The 19,291-nt window shown below is 40.7% G+C and overlaps 1 protein-coding gene across 3 annotated transcripts in view; it reads right to left on the reverse strand.

The window, feature by feature from the left end:
- grik2 (glutamate receptor, ionotropic, kainate 2) overlaps window positions 1-19,291 on the reverse strand; it is a 211,281-nt gene that overhangs the window by 66,043 nt on the left and 125,947 nt on the right. For all 3 annotated transcript variants that reach the window (XM_041043959.1, XM_041043961.1, XM_041043960.1), the window contains exons 7-9: window positions 12,565-12,708; window positions 10,126-10,233; window positions 5,260-5,373 (exon numbers count right to left, since the gene is read on the reverse strand). In XM_041043959.1, coding sequence (XP_040899893.1) covers window positions 5,260-5,373; window positions 10,126-10,233; window positions 12,565-12,708 — 366 coding nt within the window. The remainder of the gene's footprint in view (window positions 1-5,259; window positions 5,374-10,125; window positions 10,234-12,564; window positions 12,709-19,291) is intronic.

Below are 19,291 nucleotides of genomic sequence, written 5' to 3' on the forward strand. Positions count from 1 at the left end.
ACTATTCCGTCTGAACATCATTCTGCGAGCCTTGTGCACCACAAAGTCCAAATATCTGATCTAGGTTAAACGTCTGCTCGTTCAGTGCAAAGAGAAACAAATCCTATGGTATTCTTCTCTGAAAGGTATATTCAAATGAACCCCAACAAGCTAAATTTAACACACATATATATATATATATATATATATATAGTAATAATATAAACTATAACTAGCATAGCAGTATAGCTAAACAATGAACCATGACAACTGCACAAACAAAAGACTATTCACTCAAACAGAGATTTTCATGATGCCATGTGGACAATATTTATATGGACATTAGCAAAAAGAACTACTGTCTGTCTGTCTTCCATGATATTTCTGTTAACATAGTTGTATTACAATCTGGTTAATGTGCCACAGATGATCAGCTAATGGCAACATTGGCTCCTGGAGACATATTAGAAAAATGAGATGCATTACACAGCAGATAATCACCAGGATATGTTACACTAACAACATATGTTTGATAGCTGCAGCATTTAGCTTAATGATCCTTTACAGTGCTTATTTGTCAGTATGATCTAGTAATTAATGTAACCGATCCTATTTATTCATTCTTTCTCCACCTCTGTCTCGCTCCTGAACGTGACACATGCTGGAAGGTCTGTGAGCCCTGGCAACCTGCTTGTTTGCATTTCCTCACGTCTCGTCCAAGAGCAGCTGCCCTGGACCCGGACAGCCAAACCGAAATGAGACTTGATCTGAGACCAGAGGTCATTTCGTTTTTTCAGCCAAACATTTTAATCACCAGGTTTGCCGTCCCTCTCTATTTGCTAGTTTTCTAGTTTTAAATTTCAGATGCTTTTAGCTCTTGATGTGTTGAAGAGAAAGAACATAGATTTGCATGATTTAAGAAATCCTGAATAGTTTATTGACGGACTACACAGTGGAAGTACGTAAAAGCTGAATAATTGCGTTTGTGTTCAGTAATTTCAGCTTTAACTAAATATAAAATCTGAAGGTTTTCTTACGTGTAAAATATGAACAGAATAAGATTATATATCTGCAGAATTTATCTCAAACAATTTGTGGATTCAAGTGTTTTGTTTTAGATCTGTGTTAAACCTGCAGTGGGCTGCGTAGACAATGGCACAAGGCACTGCTAGTTAAAAATTCATATTACTCATCTTTAGATGTTTTGTATTTTCCAGTAGTGCACTGAATTTACATCAGAGCTTAAAGGCAAAAAAAAGGAAAAAGAAAAACATGACACACGAGAAGATGTAGTAACTGTGTAAACTCTTTAAAGAAAGACTTATTGTCAACAAATCCCATGTGCAGAGCCAAACCAACAATGAAAGGATTCTACTCAAGTGTTGTGCGTGTATTCGAAGCCTGAAATATCTATTCCTTTGTTCCACAGAACTCCATAAACTATTTAAAACACACTGTTGCACTGGGTGACATGTTTCTTCACTACCGTGAACACACACGTTCGACTCAGTTTAGGAAACCTCTTTTTATATGTAAAGCTATACATTTATGAACTGTTTTTAAAAATTGTGTGCCATTTGTGTAACAGTTTTGTAAGGCACTAACGATTTATGACCTAGGCAGCATTTGCCAAGGTGTACCACAAGGATGGAGTCTCTGCACGCAACAGTGGGGGGGTCCTTGGAGGTTTGGGGGGGCCACATTCCAGCAAACTGAGCTGATATACAATGTTGAGAGGCATTTGAGGAGGCCACATCTTACCCATCACACAATCCCATCAGGGAAGCATCGGATCCGTCCGGAATTCACAGCCCAGAACACAGAGCCAGTCATAAGGAGACGTATGGCCCCCACAGAGCCCATTTATCAAACTTCTCACAGGATGACACTTATGAGTCAGTAAAACTGTTCTTCACTGAGTTTGTGCAATAAGACGCATTTATCAAATGACTTCCACCTACTTACAGCAAGTTGTAAAAGTAACTTTAAAGAGCAGCTTACAGGTGACGGCATGATTGATGACATGTATGTTCAGAGAAGGAATAGTAAACCAGAGATATAGACTCACCCTCCATCTGCCATATTATAGAGTATATTCTTTTTTCCTCACAGTTGATTGAGTGGTATGTTATTCCGCAAGAAAATACTACTAAGCATGTTCAAAGAGTTCACTTTATTATGGGATATCTTTAAATCTGCTGGTCATAATTAATCTTAGAAATGAATCTAATGTTAATTATAATCTAACTGTAATGTATAAAAATGTAAAGAGGGATGAAGAAATAGGAAATTGGCTGAAACTGAAACTAAATTCTGCTGTTTGTCATCAGAAAAATCGTATAATAAGGAGAATTTGGTGCCGTGCAGACAGTAAAGATGCTTCAAATGCAAATGAAAATCTTAGGCCAAAACTACTCTATTTTAATTATTATTATTATTATTATTTTATGATTATCATTATTGATATCAACAGACAGAAAACAGAGCTTGGCTAGGATCCTCTGGAGCTCTCTTACATTTAAGAGCAACTGTAAGTCAAAAGAAGTTTGACATGGTAACACGAAGAGACAGAAGACACTGGGACGGCCATAATCCCAGATGCTTGGAACAACCTACCCGCCTTGAAAAACTGTACGAGTGTACAGAGGAGAACTGCTTTTACTTTGTAAAAGTAAAGTAAAAGTTTACTTTGTATAGAGTTAACAGATAAATAAAATCATTTGTGGTATTATTTTTGTATCTCACAATACAGCATTTTTTTTTCACAACTGCCTGAACTATTTGCAAAGTACCTTCAAAAGCTGGCACAGCGACTGATATGTAATCATTAAATGAGGGACACGCCGTCCACAAAATTCCTCATCTGCCTCAGGCACTAGGTATCTTCTTTTTTTCTGGGTGTCTTATCTGGGTGTCATACTTTTTGGACTTTGTGCTTTGCAACAGAGTGAATTTTCAATTAAATGTACAGTTTAATATTTTGCAACCCTAACTAACTAAAGGCCTGCTCCTTGCTCTCTCTAAGACATTACACAGTACATTATCTGCAGCTTCAGCCATTAGCCTAAAGGTACTTCATTTCCACTGCAACATTACGGGAGTGATTTCTAAAGTAGATAAACTGTTGATAGGCCGAGATCTCAACTGTAATTACATCATGTTTTATAGTACATAATCCCTGAGAAAATGATGAGAAGCTGGATGAAAGTGTGCATCAATCAAATGTAACAAACCCAATTATTGTCAGCCCTCCCTCCTTTTCCTTGCTGCTCACAGCCATCACACATCTCCCCATGACTCAGTCCTGATATGGCAATTACAGCCGTGGAGAGTCTTTGCTAATAACTGCAATCCAATCACTTCACAGCATGTGCGGAAGGAAAGAAGGCCCAAGATAAATAATGACAACCCGCAATTTACTTGATATTGTTATTTTTTTACGCTTGCCTCCTCAATAACAGGATCATAAATGGCTTTTAATTTGGCACAATTTCTCACATGGAACATAGTCTTTGCCTACTGTTTGTAGGAGTATGCTGGTAGGTGTGAGAATTTTCAAACATATAAGCATAGGGGGTACAGTATTAATTTAATTAATTGATTTTTTTTTTTTTGGTTAATAATGTATGCACCACTAAAGGACACTGTACACTTCAAAGCAATTTTTCTGTTATATCAAATTATTGTCTAAATTGTCATTAAACACTCCAAAAAGCTAATAAGAAGACCATGAGTTTGTGAAGCTACTAGTTAATGAGGTCAAAAATGAACTCTGATGCCTGGCATCTGAGCCAACATAATGAGCCAGCAGCCAACAGATCCATTTTCACGACAACTGAACAAACTATGGTTGAAAGATCTGTAAAAATCTAGTAAGTAGACCTTGAGTCTATATGTTGTTTCAGTGCCTCTACCCTGACAGATGTGCAATTGTGGTGGAGATTTTTTTTTTTCTTGGAATATATTTAGTTAGTTTTTTTGTTTGTTTTGCATAAACCAACTACGTTGAATTATATATAGCCTAAAACAATAACATAATTAACCTAAAAATCAAGTGATGTGTAACATGTGAAGCTATAGAATGTAAACTTGTGCTTATATTATTAAACTCAACCATAAATACAACAACGACATGGCCTCCCTGATAGCGACTAACTGTAAGTCGAATGAATTTGTATTTATGCAAAGATACAGATCAGAAAGAGCTTAAATTCACTGCTTCTTCTCAGAGTTCTGTCTGAATTCCATGGTTTTTGGCACCACCAGCGAGAGAGACAATAACACAATATGCCTGATAAATCGGTTGATAGGAGGCAGAGCCGTAAACCATGAAATCTTATTGGACAATCAATCAGTCAATTTTCCCTGCCTGAGCCTGCTCCCACCAAATTGGAGTCCTCCACAGCGCTGAAGTCAACTGGCAATTTGGGACTGCAGTGCTTTGGGGTACTCTACTTCAATTGAGTCGGAGAGCAGCATGCCCAGAAAGTGCTCTAAAAAGAAAAGGGCATTTCAGGCAAAGCACTGAAGAATTTTTCAAGAGGAAAAGCTTAAAAATAATGACATCTTTGGAGGGAGTCTGTTGTGGCTGAGAGCTGTTCTAGCCCTCTATAATTGGTCCCCACATAAAGCACCATTACAATTTGATTTGGCTATAAACAGCCATTTAAAGCTGCAATATTTAATATACACATTGTCGTTCTAAAACGGCAGTGAAAGGTAACTGTTGTTGCTTTTGCAGACTTCATTACTCCGAAATCCTGTTAGATAACACTAGTGAAGAGCACAGAGCAGGTTTATATTTACCAGCTGGGTCGGTGTGTATTTTATACCAAAGACCTGATCAAATACCAGTCTGACTCGGCTGATGTGAACAGTGAGGAAAAAAAGCTTCCCATTGGCTAACAATTGCACTCAGCACGTCCTTTCACCGTGTACTGTACTGAGTAAAACCCACCAAGACCTTGACTATGACTATGAAATTAATAAACCTTATTTCCCTCTTTTCCTTTGGTGTATACCAGTGAGCAAACACGACAACATTTCATTTGGCCAAACTGCAGAGAATCAAAGGTACAGAAGACAGTTTATCATCTACCCCCACATATGAACACTTGTTGTCATGTGAATAAAGTTAACTAATAATGCCTGAGCACAATACATGCACAATACAACATGCAACCAAAATGTAAAAGCTGCTTAAGAGGAAAAGAAGAATGGGAATAAAACGACATGCTGCTCCAGCAACTGTTCAGAAAGATTCATTGAAAAATACGGTACCAGTATGGTGGAGACGATCAGGGATCGATTGGATAAGGAATCAGAGACGTTAGTTGTCTTCCCCTTCTGGTTGTCTGTCATGTTCAAGCCACTTGGAGGGTCCCAGGTACCAATCTGTGAAAACAAATACCATCCATTAACTATACTACATCTCTATAACTATTTTCCTTTGAGGGGTCATAGCAAGGGCTGGATATTGGGAAAGAGTTGGGGTACACCCTGGACATGTCACACTCACATTCACACTTATGGGCAATTTAGAGACAACAATTAACTGAACTTCCGTTTGAATCTGGGTTCGAATGTACTGAGCCGGCCAGTAGGTTCTAACCAAGGTTCAAACCCACAGCAACAGTGCTAACCATTTTTAAGTTACACACAGTCATATAGAGCAAAGAATATACCACACATATACCATACAGACACCATGACTAGTGTTGGGTTCAACACTAAGGCAGCTTTGCTTTTGGCTCAATTGAAATTTCTACTATTGCTCATAAAAGCTGTGGGAACACAACCACCCAGAAAACCAAGCTAAATTTTCAGACACTTTCTCTTTGAAACTTGCTCACTGTGAGGGGAAGAGCAGCTCAAATTAAGCAGAGGGAAAAGGGAAAGATGTACTGAACGTTTAAGCAGTCACCAAACTAATTTTGTTTTCTGACTGGAAAATTAAAATTGTTGTAATGAATAAATAAATCAACAGAAAACTTTAAATGCAATGTTGCGATTTGCAAGGATTCTGTATCAACACCTCTGCAAGCTTGCCCTTAACATTTTTCTCAGCATTAATCCACAGAGACCCTACTGACAGACAAGGATAATGATACTGGCAAAATCTGCAAGACCCTAAAATACATTCAGTCACAATGTTTTATTTACCTCCAAGTTTTTAAAAACTCTTTCTTTCTACAATACCTGTAGATGGCAAATATGGTAGAGTTAGGCAACTTAAACTGCTGGTTAGGTTTAAGAAAAGTCATGGGTTTGGGTAATAAAGGCAAACCTTGACCATAGGTCTGTAATGGGATGTGGTCTCCTCCATTAAAGTCATAGTAATGCAGTTATCCAGTAGTCTGAGGCTGCAGTGGACACAGGTTCAGCAAAGCTGGACAGTTGAAGACTGCTGACAGTCTGCTCTGATGGATCTGGATTTCTGCTGAGGCTGCAGATGGTAGGGTCGGAATCTGGCATCAACAGCATGAATCCATGGACCCAACCTGCCTTGTGTCAATAGTCCAGGCTGGTGGTGGTGGTGTGATAGTGTGGGGAATGTTTTCTTGACTCACTTTGGGCCTTAATACCAATCATTGCTTGAATACCACAGCCCATCTAAGTATTGTTGCTGACCATGTTCATCCCTTCATGGCCACAGTTCACCATCTTCTAATGGCTCCTTCCAGCAGGATAATGCTCCATGTCATGAAGCTAAAGTCTCGATTCCATGAACATGACAGTGAGTTCAGTGAACTTCAGCGCCCTCCCCAGTCTCCAGATCTGAATCCAGTGGAACATCTTTGGGATGTTTTAGAACAGCTTGAATGCGCAGCTGACAAATCTGCAGAAATGATGTGACACACTTATGTCAACATGGACTTAAAGAATCTCAAAGGAATGTTTCCAACATCTTATGGAATCAATGCTACAAAGAAGTGAGGCTATTTTGAGAGCACCATGTTAGCGTGATGTTCCTAATAAAGTTCTTGGTGAGTGCATGTGCATCATCACAGAACATGTACACAGACTCCCCCTCCCTCTATTATGGATAGAGACAGAGAATAATGCAACACCCTGAAGACACAGTTGACAGCCATGTGAACCCTGAGCAGAGTCAGGGGGCACTTTCTTCCTGAATCCCAAAGGGAATAATGTTAGAGATGATCTAGGAACTGGATTGGCCCCATGGCCTTTTGGAGGAGGGGTGCACGCTGGGGAAATAAGGAGGTATAAGAGGGTGGATGGCGAAACTATCTGATCATTCCTCAAGGCTTCTGTTGTCCTCTTTCAGCTCCTCTCTCCACACCAAACCACCACCCCCCACCCCCACCCATCCAACCTCACTGCCCTAAGCATCACTAGAAGGGACCACAAACACTCCAACCCAGGCCAGCCACTCTCCTCAGGGCTCCTCTGATGCCCTGCGTGAGGGCCCGAGATAGGCTTTGTAATTGCAAATCAACTTTTTAATTCAGGCTTCATGAGGCTGGAGGGCTTCTGAAGGGTTTTTTATTAATAGAGTAAATTATTCATGGAGGTGCAGGCACACACAGAACCCAGAACACAGGTCAGGAGCTGCTGAGAGGCAAGCACCAGTGAGGATGCTGAGGATGCTGAAGTGTGAAGTGTTAGCAGTTGCATGTGAGAACATTATTTCTATCCATGAATGGTAGCGGGTTCTCTTCCCAATGATAATCTCATGAATCTCAAATTAACTGCTGAACACTGGGGAGATGCCATTCCTGGGAAAAGATATAAACCACAGATGTGCCTATTTATATGTGCACACACAGGGATGCTAAGTTATAATGCCATGATGCATTCTAACTGACAGTAAAGGTGGGGTCTGGATTTTGTTTGGATGTCAAATGGATATCTCTCCGTGTTACAGTTTGCTGAGTTTCCATGCTGAGATGCAGCAGAAAATTGAAAAGTACATAAAAGTAAAAATGGGGAATCGCACACGTAAGATTGCTGGATTCCTCCAAGGAAATCACTGGAACGTAAGGCCACGTTTAGACCGCCAGTAGCACCGATTCCTTTCAGTGAGACCTCAGCAGCGTCACAGATGCAAAGAGCTTCCACAAAAAAAAAAAAATAGCACAGGTTTGTCTGCAGAGCCATTATCTGTCAAAGCAGCCATCAAACACATGCAGTGCGCATTCCACAGTTTACCTAATCATCACCGTGATAACTTTCCAGAGCTGTCTGCATTTGATAAACCTCCAAACTCACAGATCTGTCATTCTAACAAACCTTCCTGGAACATATTTCATATTCTTACTGGTAAATGAAACAACACAAGCTCACCATTGCAACCACTTGAATATATATTTTTTTCTGTTTTCAGTCTAAATGCCCTATAACTGTCAATATCCTCTTGCTTTTATCCTGAAAAAAAAAAAAAAAATCACAGAACCATCTTCTATGTCTACCCTTATTATGCACAGAGACCAGAGAGGGAGGGAAAAAAAAGAGATTTCTGAGTTAAAATAAGAAAAACAGCTTGAGTTCCTGGCAAGCTTTGAAATCAGTCCGATCTGTCATGCAAACATACAGAGCTGGAGTGTGCTGTTAGCTACTGTAGCTGGACCTATTGTCTGTACTGTTAGCTGCAAGAAAAAAAAAACCTTCCAACTGTCAAATTCACACAAAAAAAAACAAAACAAAAATGAGGCAGAATCTCTTTTTGCAATAAGACACAGCACTTCTTGAGTAGCGTGCTGGATGTGGCAGCAAACAGGAGTATCCACCACTACAGCCTTAATAAGGAAACACAGTTACTAGGATGGAATGTCACACTGAAAAAGACTGTAACTTTAATGTGTTTTGGCTTTGGTGAGACTATTGATCTCCCTCACCCCGCCCCACCCCCTTTCTTTTACAGTGTCGACCTAGCAAGGGATCTTTTCATGGCTGGTAAACACAGGAAGAATGATTACAACCCTCAGAACTCTTTCAGTGTACAAGTGGACATGCGAGTACTGAATTAAGGCAGATTTAGTCAGAAATGTCAGAAATGTGCCTCATATCCATATTTCGTTTTGAGCTGATGAAGCTAAGTTTCATGCACCACGTTTTATGCAGCCACTAAAATTTGTCTTCAGTATGCAACACGTTAAAATTGTGTTTCCATTGCTGTGTGTCCAAAGGGAGATTTCATTTCTATCAAAATTTTCATAATTATAATTTGACATTTGAGAAGTCAGAGTGGCACGGTGAACTGCTGACATGTGCGGCTGAGGTGAGGGCCTGAATTTCAATTTGGACCTTAGTACCATGTCATGCCTCTTACTTCAAAACCTTCCTGTGTTACTCTGATTTGAACTTGGAAAAACAAAAAAACAAAAAAAAACAAACAAAAAAAAAAAGCCCGGAACATTCTTTTGAGTTGATGGCAAACTTCAGGCTTTGCTCAGTGTGCCGCTCTGAGCCATCAGATGGCAGTTTGATCCTCATGTACTCCTCGGATGGATGGATCCAATTTATTTTGATTACAGTACATAGCTCTTATTCAGGCTCTGTAGTTGCATCACAAATCTCCCGGCAAGCGGGTCAGAGAGGTCCTATGGAGGATTGGCTGTGCACAAGCAACAGCTAAATACATAACAAGTAAAAGATCTGAGACAGATAGTCATGGTGTGGTGCACCGTGACACTAACCTTTCTCATATTTAGCCTTCGTCTTAATTCTGACACAGTGCCTATGGTTTGAAACCCAACTGTGAAATCTGCCAAGTTTCAAAACATCAGTTTGGGGATTTTCTGCTGTGTAAACTCATGGACCCTGTTTCATAAGCAAGGTTCAGTTATTTTAATGTTAGTATCTGTAGCTGACTGCACATTAATTGATCCCTGGCCTCTCAATTTATTTTGGAATACAAAAATGCTTTGTCATACATAGCCACTGTTAGCCATGACTTGTGGACCTCCAATATGGCCGTCAGAGAGTTAGCTCAAAGCCCTCTTTTAATGGACTGCATTTACACTCACATGTTAATGAGCTATCGCTGCAAATTGCTTACGTGTGAGCTAATCTTTTATGAATCACTGCTACATCTACACATTGATTTTATGTTCACACTGTCATACAAGTGCATGAACACACACACACACACACACATATAGATATATATATAACAAACACAACCTTCTCAAGCCCCTCCTCCTTCAGACTGATGACATCGAGGTCGAAGTCTGTCCTCAAGCCATTGGTGCGGTTGAAAGTGATTCTCCCCGTCAGGCCATCCCAGTGGGCCTAAAGAGAGAGAGAGGCACAGAGAATATAAAGAGGAAACATTCAACCATCGACATTAAGTCTACATCTCTGCTTTTATATTTATATGTTCTGGTGTCGCTGTTTGAGGCAAAGCAGTCAAAAGGTGATAACGCACCCTCTATTTCCACCTCTTTCACACACTGCCTCTGTTTGTACAGTCTTCCCTGCCATCAAGGTGCTACACATACTCTGAGGCTGCATTTGTAACAGTGGGAAAGCAATTACCCAATCTTTACAGATATTTAGGGGTGTGATAGGATACAGTGTAGCATGAAAGTGGCTCAGAGCAGGAAAGGCTTTTTTTTTTTTTCTCAGGCACAGCAAATCATCACAGTGCTGCTCCGACTGGAAGCTGGGAACTTCAGGGCCTATCTATAGTTAGATGAGTGGGAGTCACAGATTTTGGAAGTTACTCACTCAGAACAGTCAACTGTGCTCGAAAGCATTTGTCATACTACTTTGACTCAGTGTCTGAATACCTCTATTGATAGCAGAGCTGTTCACAGACACAGTGATATGTTACTTTCAATAGGGATTATTATGAATTACTGTTACAGAGGGCTGGGGGTAGGAATATCTGTCAGTAAGTCAGCCAGTAAGCTAACCATATGTAAATCTGTTCTGCCATTCTGTCTGTCCATGTCTTAGGTCAAGAACAATATGGGGTGATTGATAAGTTTGTGGCTTAAGGTCAAAGGAGTCAGTGTGTTTTAGCATTTTAAAACAGGGGCACTGAGTGTGAGAGCTAATGCAAAGGACTGTACTGTAGCAAGCAAAGTGGTTCTTAAATTGGGGTCTGCTGACCTCTAGATCCACAAGGTGTTCCAAAGTGAACCCAGTAAAACAAGTATATATACTGTGTTTGAATTATCTGAGTCTAATAAAAAATTATCCCTTTTAATGATTTCTGTGATGATCTTAGCTTTCACGTTAACCATAACTGCACCGTGGGGTATATGGGCAGTAGAGGAACATTCCCATATGTATCAGATGGGAATATGACGTATACAGTATACAGTGACTAGATAGTCAGAAGAAGTCTAAAGCCCTGGACAGAGACTACAGTGTTCATTACATCCCATGATATTAAAGTGTTGGACTTAATTACTACTTAATAACTAGTATTTTTAAATTTAGGTTAGTCTTGCAGGTTGTGTAATTACAAAATTGTTACCAAAAAGGGGTGGTAGAGGAAAGGTCACTGGGTCATTAAAATGAGAAGGGTTCATCCTGTGGGAGCATGATTCTAACTAATACAAACCACCAACATGCATGCTGGATCTCATGGAAATTGAAGAGACGTCTTCTTTCAGCGTTATGTTTTTATTTCCATCCATACTTCTATGCTAAGCTAACACAGATGCACCTTTGTAATGCTAAACTAATACAACAGAACATTATAACGGTCATGAAGGTAGGATTTATCGCAGGACTGCATTCGTTTTAGCCAGGTGTACCTAATAATCTGCCAGCTGAGTGTATATTCAACATGCCTTATGGATATTCTCACTAAATCTGCAGTGCAATCGCAATCAGAGCAAATTTATGCACACTCCACTTCTTCTAACAATCTGAGGACGTTATCATATGAGTCCTTCCGTACAGTAAGGATCCTGTGGTGGAGTATTTCAGAGATAGTGCCATGTAAGCCTGTGTAGAGACTCATCATTCTGGATTAGCACAAGTGTTGCCCAAGACTTTTCTGCAGTGCAGCTATCGAACTAACCAGTGTCGTCTTATAAACACTGGCTTCCTCCTGTGTGACTCTATAGGCTCGGATATCTTCAAGTCAGAGGACAAAGGAAGCTCTGCCTATCAATCCTCTACCCATACAGTTTAATTCTTAGCTGTCTTTTCATGATCTCTGTGAACTAAAGGGGAACAGAAGTTTAGAGAGCTCTAAATATAGGTTGACTAATACCCAGCGTTTCCACAGATGGAAGGCTCTGGATTAGCCGGCCCAGCTTCACAAATGCAGCAAACTGTGGGGCAATTACCAAAAAAAAATTTAGATAACGTTGTGTTTACGTTTCTGCATGGCTGATTCATGGGGAAATTCAGAGAGCAGGCTCAACATGGCTGATTCCTCGGGGGAATGTGCATGTGCAGAAACTGGAAAAATGATTTCCATACAAATAAAAACACAGATAAATCATTTCTGTATATTCAATATTTTTTTTTTTTTTAGTCTTATTTACATTCCGTCACCATCCGCTTTCCAGAGAGCACGGGTTTTCTGTGTGAAGGTGCCGTGTACTGTATGTTGTGGAGGAAGACAGAATGGGGAAGGGAAGGTAGAGAAGCACCTACCTCTTTGATGAGGGCCATGAAGCGGTTCCCGAAGCGCCAGGGCTTGTGTCGGTTGCACTGTAATGAGCTGACAGTGATCTGCTGAGACTGCTGCACAGCCACGGCCACCACGTGCACGGCATCGTACATCAGCGCAGCGTCCGTCTGCAAGCCGAGACAGAGGAGGCAGAAACGGAGCATTATTAACGCGGAATATTAACATGGAACATGGCACACGACAAATCGCTGTGGCCTGCCATGATGGATGTGCTCAGAATCAGGGAAATATCAATATCATGATGGTTTACTCAATACCCCTCATCAAAACTCAGATGTATGGATCTGCATCTTTTCACACAATGGACACAATCACCCTAAATATTAGATGATTTCTGTGTTGACATATTATACACTGATAGGAGGCATTGTTGGTCGTAGCTTGCAGCAGAAATAGTGACTGTATTCTGCAGGGAAAAGTTAAGATAAAACATAAGAAGAAAGCTAACACATTAAATACGAATGAATAAAACTTGCAAAAAAAGTCGCAGGTTTATATAAATATGCTTCTGACATTTTCAGCCTATATTAATAAGGATTCCATGAGTGGGAAGTGTGAGAAAGAGTATGGATTTACTGAGTGTAAATGTAGGGATAGAGTGACAAATAAAGGAAAAACATGATATTTAAAAAACAACACTACATATATATATATATTCAAACAAATGTCACACACACACGCACAGATATAAGTTGTCTTTATTTTACCTGTAAATGCTTTAGGAAAATATGCTGAAATACCAGAAACCTATAATGAAACATTACACACAATACTTCTGCTGACAGTATGATCCAGTACAAGGTCCAGTACTGTATTGTATTGTTTGGCCGTGTCCTATACAACAGTAAATACTGGTATGTCTAAGGTTTTTGTAATCTATGTGTAATAGTCACTTTAGAGAGCAGAGCTCTGCAGGGTGAAGCAGGAGAGAGGGGAGTTGTGAGTGTGACAGCACATACAGGTCATTCTTCTGTTTTTACCGAGCTTTAGGTTCACTGGGGGAAGCAGGTAATCTCTTCCAGTTTTGACCTATAGTCCATTTTTACTTTTAGGTCCTTTAATGCCCCTTAAAGGGTACATTATGCTCGAGAAATTCATGTCTGTAATGTTGAATGCAAAGTGTTCTCAACCACAGAATCAGGTAAAGTCCCTTTGTGAGGATGGATGTGGACGTGAAATGAAGACACTCCAGAGACCACGGTGTGAAAGCAACAAGCATTTTGGTCCATGTCAATTAAAATATGTCACCAATAATGTTTTTCTGTTGTTTTTTTTGTTTTTTTTTTTAATTACAGCAACAAGAGGCCCATTCAAGCAAATGAAATAAACACCAACAAAAGGTTCTCAAGATTGATATGCACAGACACCTTTTCCCAGTCTGACTGTGCACTGCAAGTATTTCTGTCTGTATGTATATTTATATAATAAAACCCTGACAGTGAGCAGTCAGTGCGAACAGAAGAGTGTCACCAAAGGTAGAAGTGCCAATCATACACGCTTCATGAAAGAAGCCCATAATTCCACAGTTCCTCAAAAAAAAAAAAAAAAAAAAAATCTAATTAGTGTTTGTCTCGCTTGATTGAAAAGCAATCAAAACAGCTCTCCATAGTTGTTGCATGGAAATCATGTCCTCGGGTGCTTGGGAAAGCATTGTCCTGCAAGGAAAAAAAAAAAAAATCACTCCCTAACCTGTTGTTTGTTTTTTTTGAGCCTTGATCGAGCATCAGAAGGCTGCGGCTTAAGAAGACCTGTTTGGGCTACAATAGCTGCAGCGAAGACGCAATGCATGTCACTGTGTGTGTGTCTGTGTGTGTGTGTGTCGGTACATGTAGTTGTATCTATATGCACAGAAGACGTCCAGACATGTTTCAAAATCAATCACAGTCAATAATTTCGCCTTCTTGAAATTCAGATTGGCCTCCCTGCGTGCCCGGCAGGAGTGTGAGGTATTAATAATCAGTGTTAGGAGAAGGTGTTAAAGCAAAGGGAGTGTGAATGTTTTGCAGTGTGGGTGTCACCTGGAAGCCGTTAAGCGTTCAGGGGTTACACCATTATGCGTTACTGTTTTGCAGATACTGGTGTCAACCAGCAGCCAAGCAGCGATAGGACGGATGTGATCCACTTCAACTGATTTCAGAGGTACTACAGAACGAGCCCGTGCTTCACTGTAGAACTGCTCGTGTCCACATGTTATACTGTTAGGTTTCTTGTAAGTGAAAATGTTGACCAGACTGGAGAGTACGGATCACCAAGACCAGCGTGGTTCATCCATCCATCCACTTTCTAAACCACTTATTCTCTTAAGGGTCACGGGAGGCGGGAACCAATCCCAGCTGACATTGGGCGAGAAGGGGGAGTACACCTTGAACAGGTTTATTACAGGGCTGACATACAGAGACAAACAACCATTCATGCCAACCCAGAACCTTCTTGCTGTGAGGCGACGGTGCTAACCACTGCAGCCCTCAGAGTTCATCCTCTGGAAATTAAGAACATGCACACATATATCACAGAAATCCAGCTATTGCATATTTTACCAAGTGGCCATGGAAAGAACTATCCAATTTAAAACACTGCTGCTCTGTTGAATGAGAACCAGTGGAGCTTTGAATTTCTTCCAATCCATTATGCCACAAACAAAACTAGCTTAGCTACAATATCTGCTTCCAGATGAGCTGGGAGGATACACATGAGTGTGGAACTCTCTGAAGTGACCAGTTACTTAAGATCCATCCAACAAAAAAAGATGTTTTTGCTGAGGACAGTCTCTGACTCTTTCCCTCAGTGGTTATAGGGGCAGGATCTGCAGCTCTGTGATGTTCACACTGCCGTCCAATTCTCTCTATTATAAACCTCACGGGCCCACAGGGACCTCATAATAGAAATGTGACACCCTGTCAGTCAATCACAGAGCTGATACCGTGAACAGGAGAAGTCAGCAGGATTTGTCGGGTAGTGGAAGTGAACTTCTGTTCTCGCCCACGTAGCCGGTACTCGGCTGGCATGGCCTCACTTCCCAGTGATGTGTATTTTGGGGTTTAACAAATGGATAAGGCGACCAAAAAAAAAAAAAAAAAAGATATTCCAGCTGAAGCATTTCAGTCAATACGGCGTCAAAGTTAAGAAAGTGTTTCATGAATTAAATACGCTCTTAATTAAAAACGAGCAGCCAAATGTGTTCAGCGGCGAGCAGGAGTGAATGAAGATGAGGCGAGGCTTGCTGGAGGAGTTCTGGCAGCAGAGGTTTGTGTGCCTCTCTCCTTCTCCCCCCGGTGCAAGCCTCACAAGTACCCGTCAGGCAGACTCGCAAATGATTTAGCAACACCGACACTTCACTCTATAAACATCTCATTAAAATCAATTATGTCACTCCTGAATGAAATTAAAGCTAAACGCTTTAAAAGCTGCTTTTCCCTTGTGTCAGCCAATATGAACATTACCCCTGACGCTGTCTATTTTTCCACCTCATTGTTGCCTCCCCTCTCTCTCTCTCTCTCTCTCTCATATCACACACGCACACACACACACACATGCACAAAACCCACAACCCCTCAACACAACCAGCTCATCAACACTGCCATGGAAACAAAGTGGCAAGAAATAGCTTTCAACCAGACTGGGCTTGGGTTTGTTTTTTTTGTTTTTTTCCCCCCCTGATGCTGGTTTGCAGCATGGTCTTTGTAAAATGCACTCTGTTGAGCAGCAGCAGCCTGGCACTGAACAACAACAACAACTAACTTGAGAATTAAGGTTCACAAGCAGTTTCTGGAGACTGATACAATCCTAATACCGTGGATGTGAAACCGGCCGTTGTCAGTGTTTTTTTTGCACTAATTCTCTCCAGTCGTGACCTTTTCAATTCCCGTGCCGGACTCCCGTGCCAGAACATAGCAGGATGAATTAAACAAGAAGTATCTAAAGCAGCACCGTGGGATGATTCAATCCTCCAGTGATACTGTGGCTAATGAAGTTATTTTATCATTCAAGTGCAGTTCAGTGGCTGCAGTTTAGACAACAGTAGCCAAACAACAAAATTACAGAGTCAGAACCTGTTAGCAATCTGTAGTATGACTGACAGTTCCTTTAATGTTAAGGACTAAAATTAAAAACACAACCTTACAATACATCATTATTGTTTTCTGATGCCATTACGGAGTAGGACTATATGTATTGGCAGCTAAATCTTATTATATTTCTTTATGTTTCCTTATTCCTCATAAATCTTGGGACTATTCTTTAGACCTTAAGCTCTCTTGTTTCACTTCCCTCCTCAAAGGAAAGAAGACTTATTCTTCTTGTTAGACGAGTTGTTAGAAAAAAGACACAATATCTTCAACCAATCTGAGTCCTGAGAGTTTTACATTCAAAACATTTTTATGTGTTGAACTCCAGTGCTTCCTTTTAAGGAATGATTGTTCAGTACACTGTAAGGCTTTAACCAATTACTTGTATCTAGTCTGTTAGAGAGTATTATTATTAGTAGTAGTAGTATTATTACCTAGTCCTGTTCAAAAGAAGCCATTGAAGTAATCTGCAACAGCAACTGGATCTCAAGCAACAAAATCCCTTGATCAAAAATTTTCATTTATTTCCGTGTTGTTTTTTTTTTCTTTAGAATTTCAGCTTTTGCAGTGGGCCTACCATAACTGTTGTACGTGGTCTGACTTTACAGTTTTATTCCAGTATAAAAAACAACACTGAACCAATATGTTGAATAACACTTTGAACACAGAGACGAGACGTATTGCTGCCCATGTTTTGTCGAAGCTGCGTCAGTGGTATTGCATGTGACAGATGCTCAAACAATCGGAACAAGCAGACAAAAGGTCGATCCTAGCCCTTCTTAAAATTCCAGCACAGGAGACAGTGATGGATTTATTTTGAAGTTCCTCTCAGAAAGCAGCGCACGAGGCCAATAGCAGGCTTTCAGAGGGTTGGCTAGTAACAGCTGTGAAAGAGAAAAGAGGGTGGGGTGGGGGGGGGGGGTCGGCGGCGAAGGGGATTGGCAAGGTGGTGTTTTTAAGGCTGACTCGTAAAGCGGTGAAGGGTGGCGCCTGCAGCCAGCCGGAGCTCTGCTGGTCACGCAGAAAGCTGTGGTCACACTGCTCTGGATCTTTTGATTGAAACATAAACACCTTGAGAGATGAGGGCACACTCAGGAACAAGTCAGGGGGGGAAAGTAGAAATAGGAGAAGCGTGTTAGTGTGTGTGTGCGCGTGGGAGTGGGAGGAAGGTTTAACACTAGACTGATTGCCCCAAAGCAGCTTGGTAGCCTCCCTTCTTTCACTGCTCCGTGGCTACTCAGGCCCCTCCTCCCTGCTACTTGAAGGGATTAAAAATTGAGCATGTTTTGTACTCTTTTGGAATCTCTCAGAGGCCTTAGTCATGACTAGGTCATTCTCTGCCATCAGCTATTCTTGCTATTCTCAGCACTGTACACACAAGCAGTACTGATATGTCATAAATTATTTCATCCAGCACATACCAGCATATTCTCTGGTGTCAGGAGGGACAGAGAGGCAAAAAAAAAAAAAAAAAAAAATGAGTCAGATACCTGCTCGTGTCTCTTCTTGCATCCTAATGTTGAGGCCCGACACGCTGACTCTGGAGATATTCTGTGGCATAACCCTAATTCACCACCTGATAACCGAGACAGACGCGCAGACCAATGCTGGGCCCCGTTCAGAACCAGACTATTGACTTTATGAACTAACTAAACTATAATAAACTTCAAATGAAATAATGATTTATTTCCTTAATTCAAAGATCAGTTTAATGTCTCAGGATTACACAGTCAAAACAGATTTGTGACAGTATTCTGTCCTATTGTTCTCTAACAGAAACTGTTTCATTTCTAAGATGACACGCTAAATATGAGCAACATAAATCTATAGTGCAGGTCTCTTATTTTAAATATACCATGAAATGGGGGAATCAGTGAAACTTCCTTGAAAAATTCCTGGAAAAGAGTGCAGCTTCAGTGGAGAGCTCACGCTGCATCCAACCAGTCCAACCAGCAAAGCCACATAGTCAAACTCCAGCAGTCCAAAGCCAGCACTGCACTGAGGTTGGAATATCGAATATCAATCAAACAGATTATATGATCTATTTAAATAAATAAAATAAAAAGTATACATCTGCTGCAGCACTATAACTGCTCAAGTTTCACTCCATCTGTTTTCAAATTATACCTGCCACTATACCTCTGTCAGCGTTAAGTTACTCTTGTCAGTGTTGCAGAAAAGTGTTCTCGTATTTTGAACATTCATCCACAAAGTCGAATCGAATTCAATACTTCTTAAGGCACCGACCGAATTGCCTCGATACCATCGGGTATCGAAAAATGTCATTTAGTTCGGTACCAAATTTCAATACCTAATGGGTTAATCTCGTCAATGTCACTGAGCCAATAAGCTTGCAGCATGTTTGACGTGCCAAGCTCAAAAGTGCTGGTGATTGGCTGTGTCCAGTCATCCAGGAAAAAGTTTACGCCATGCCCACAAACGTAGCTCAGGCGAAGCTGTCGCGTCGCGTCCGTGTAAATCTGTGTTAAAGGTGGTAAAGATCTAAAGCGTGGCTCTATTTTAGCAGCATCGATGCTCACAGTGCACAATGCAAAATATGTAAAAACGTAATTTCTACCAAAACTGGCAACACGTTGAATATGATAAAACACTTGATGGTGCATGG

Source organism: Toxotes jaculatrix, chromosome 8 (assembly GCF_017976425.1).
Source record: "Toxotes jaculatrix isolate fToxJac2 chromosome 8, fToxJac2.pri, whole genome shotgun sequence".
In the NCBI taxonomy this organism is placed as follows: Eukaryota; Metazoa; Chordata; class Actinopteri; family Toxotidae; genus Toxotes; species Toxotes jaculatrix.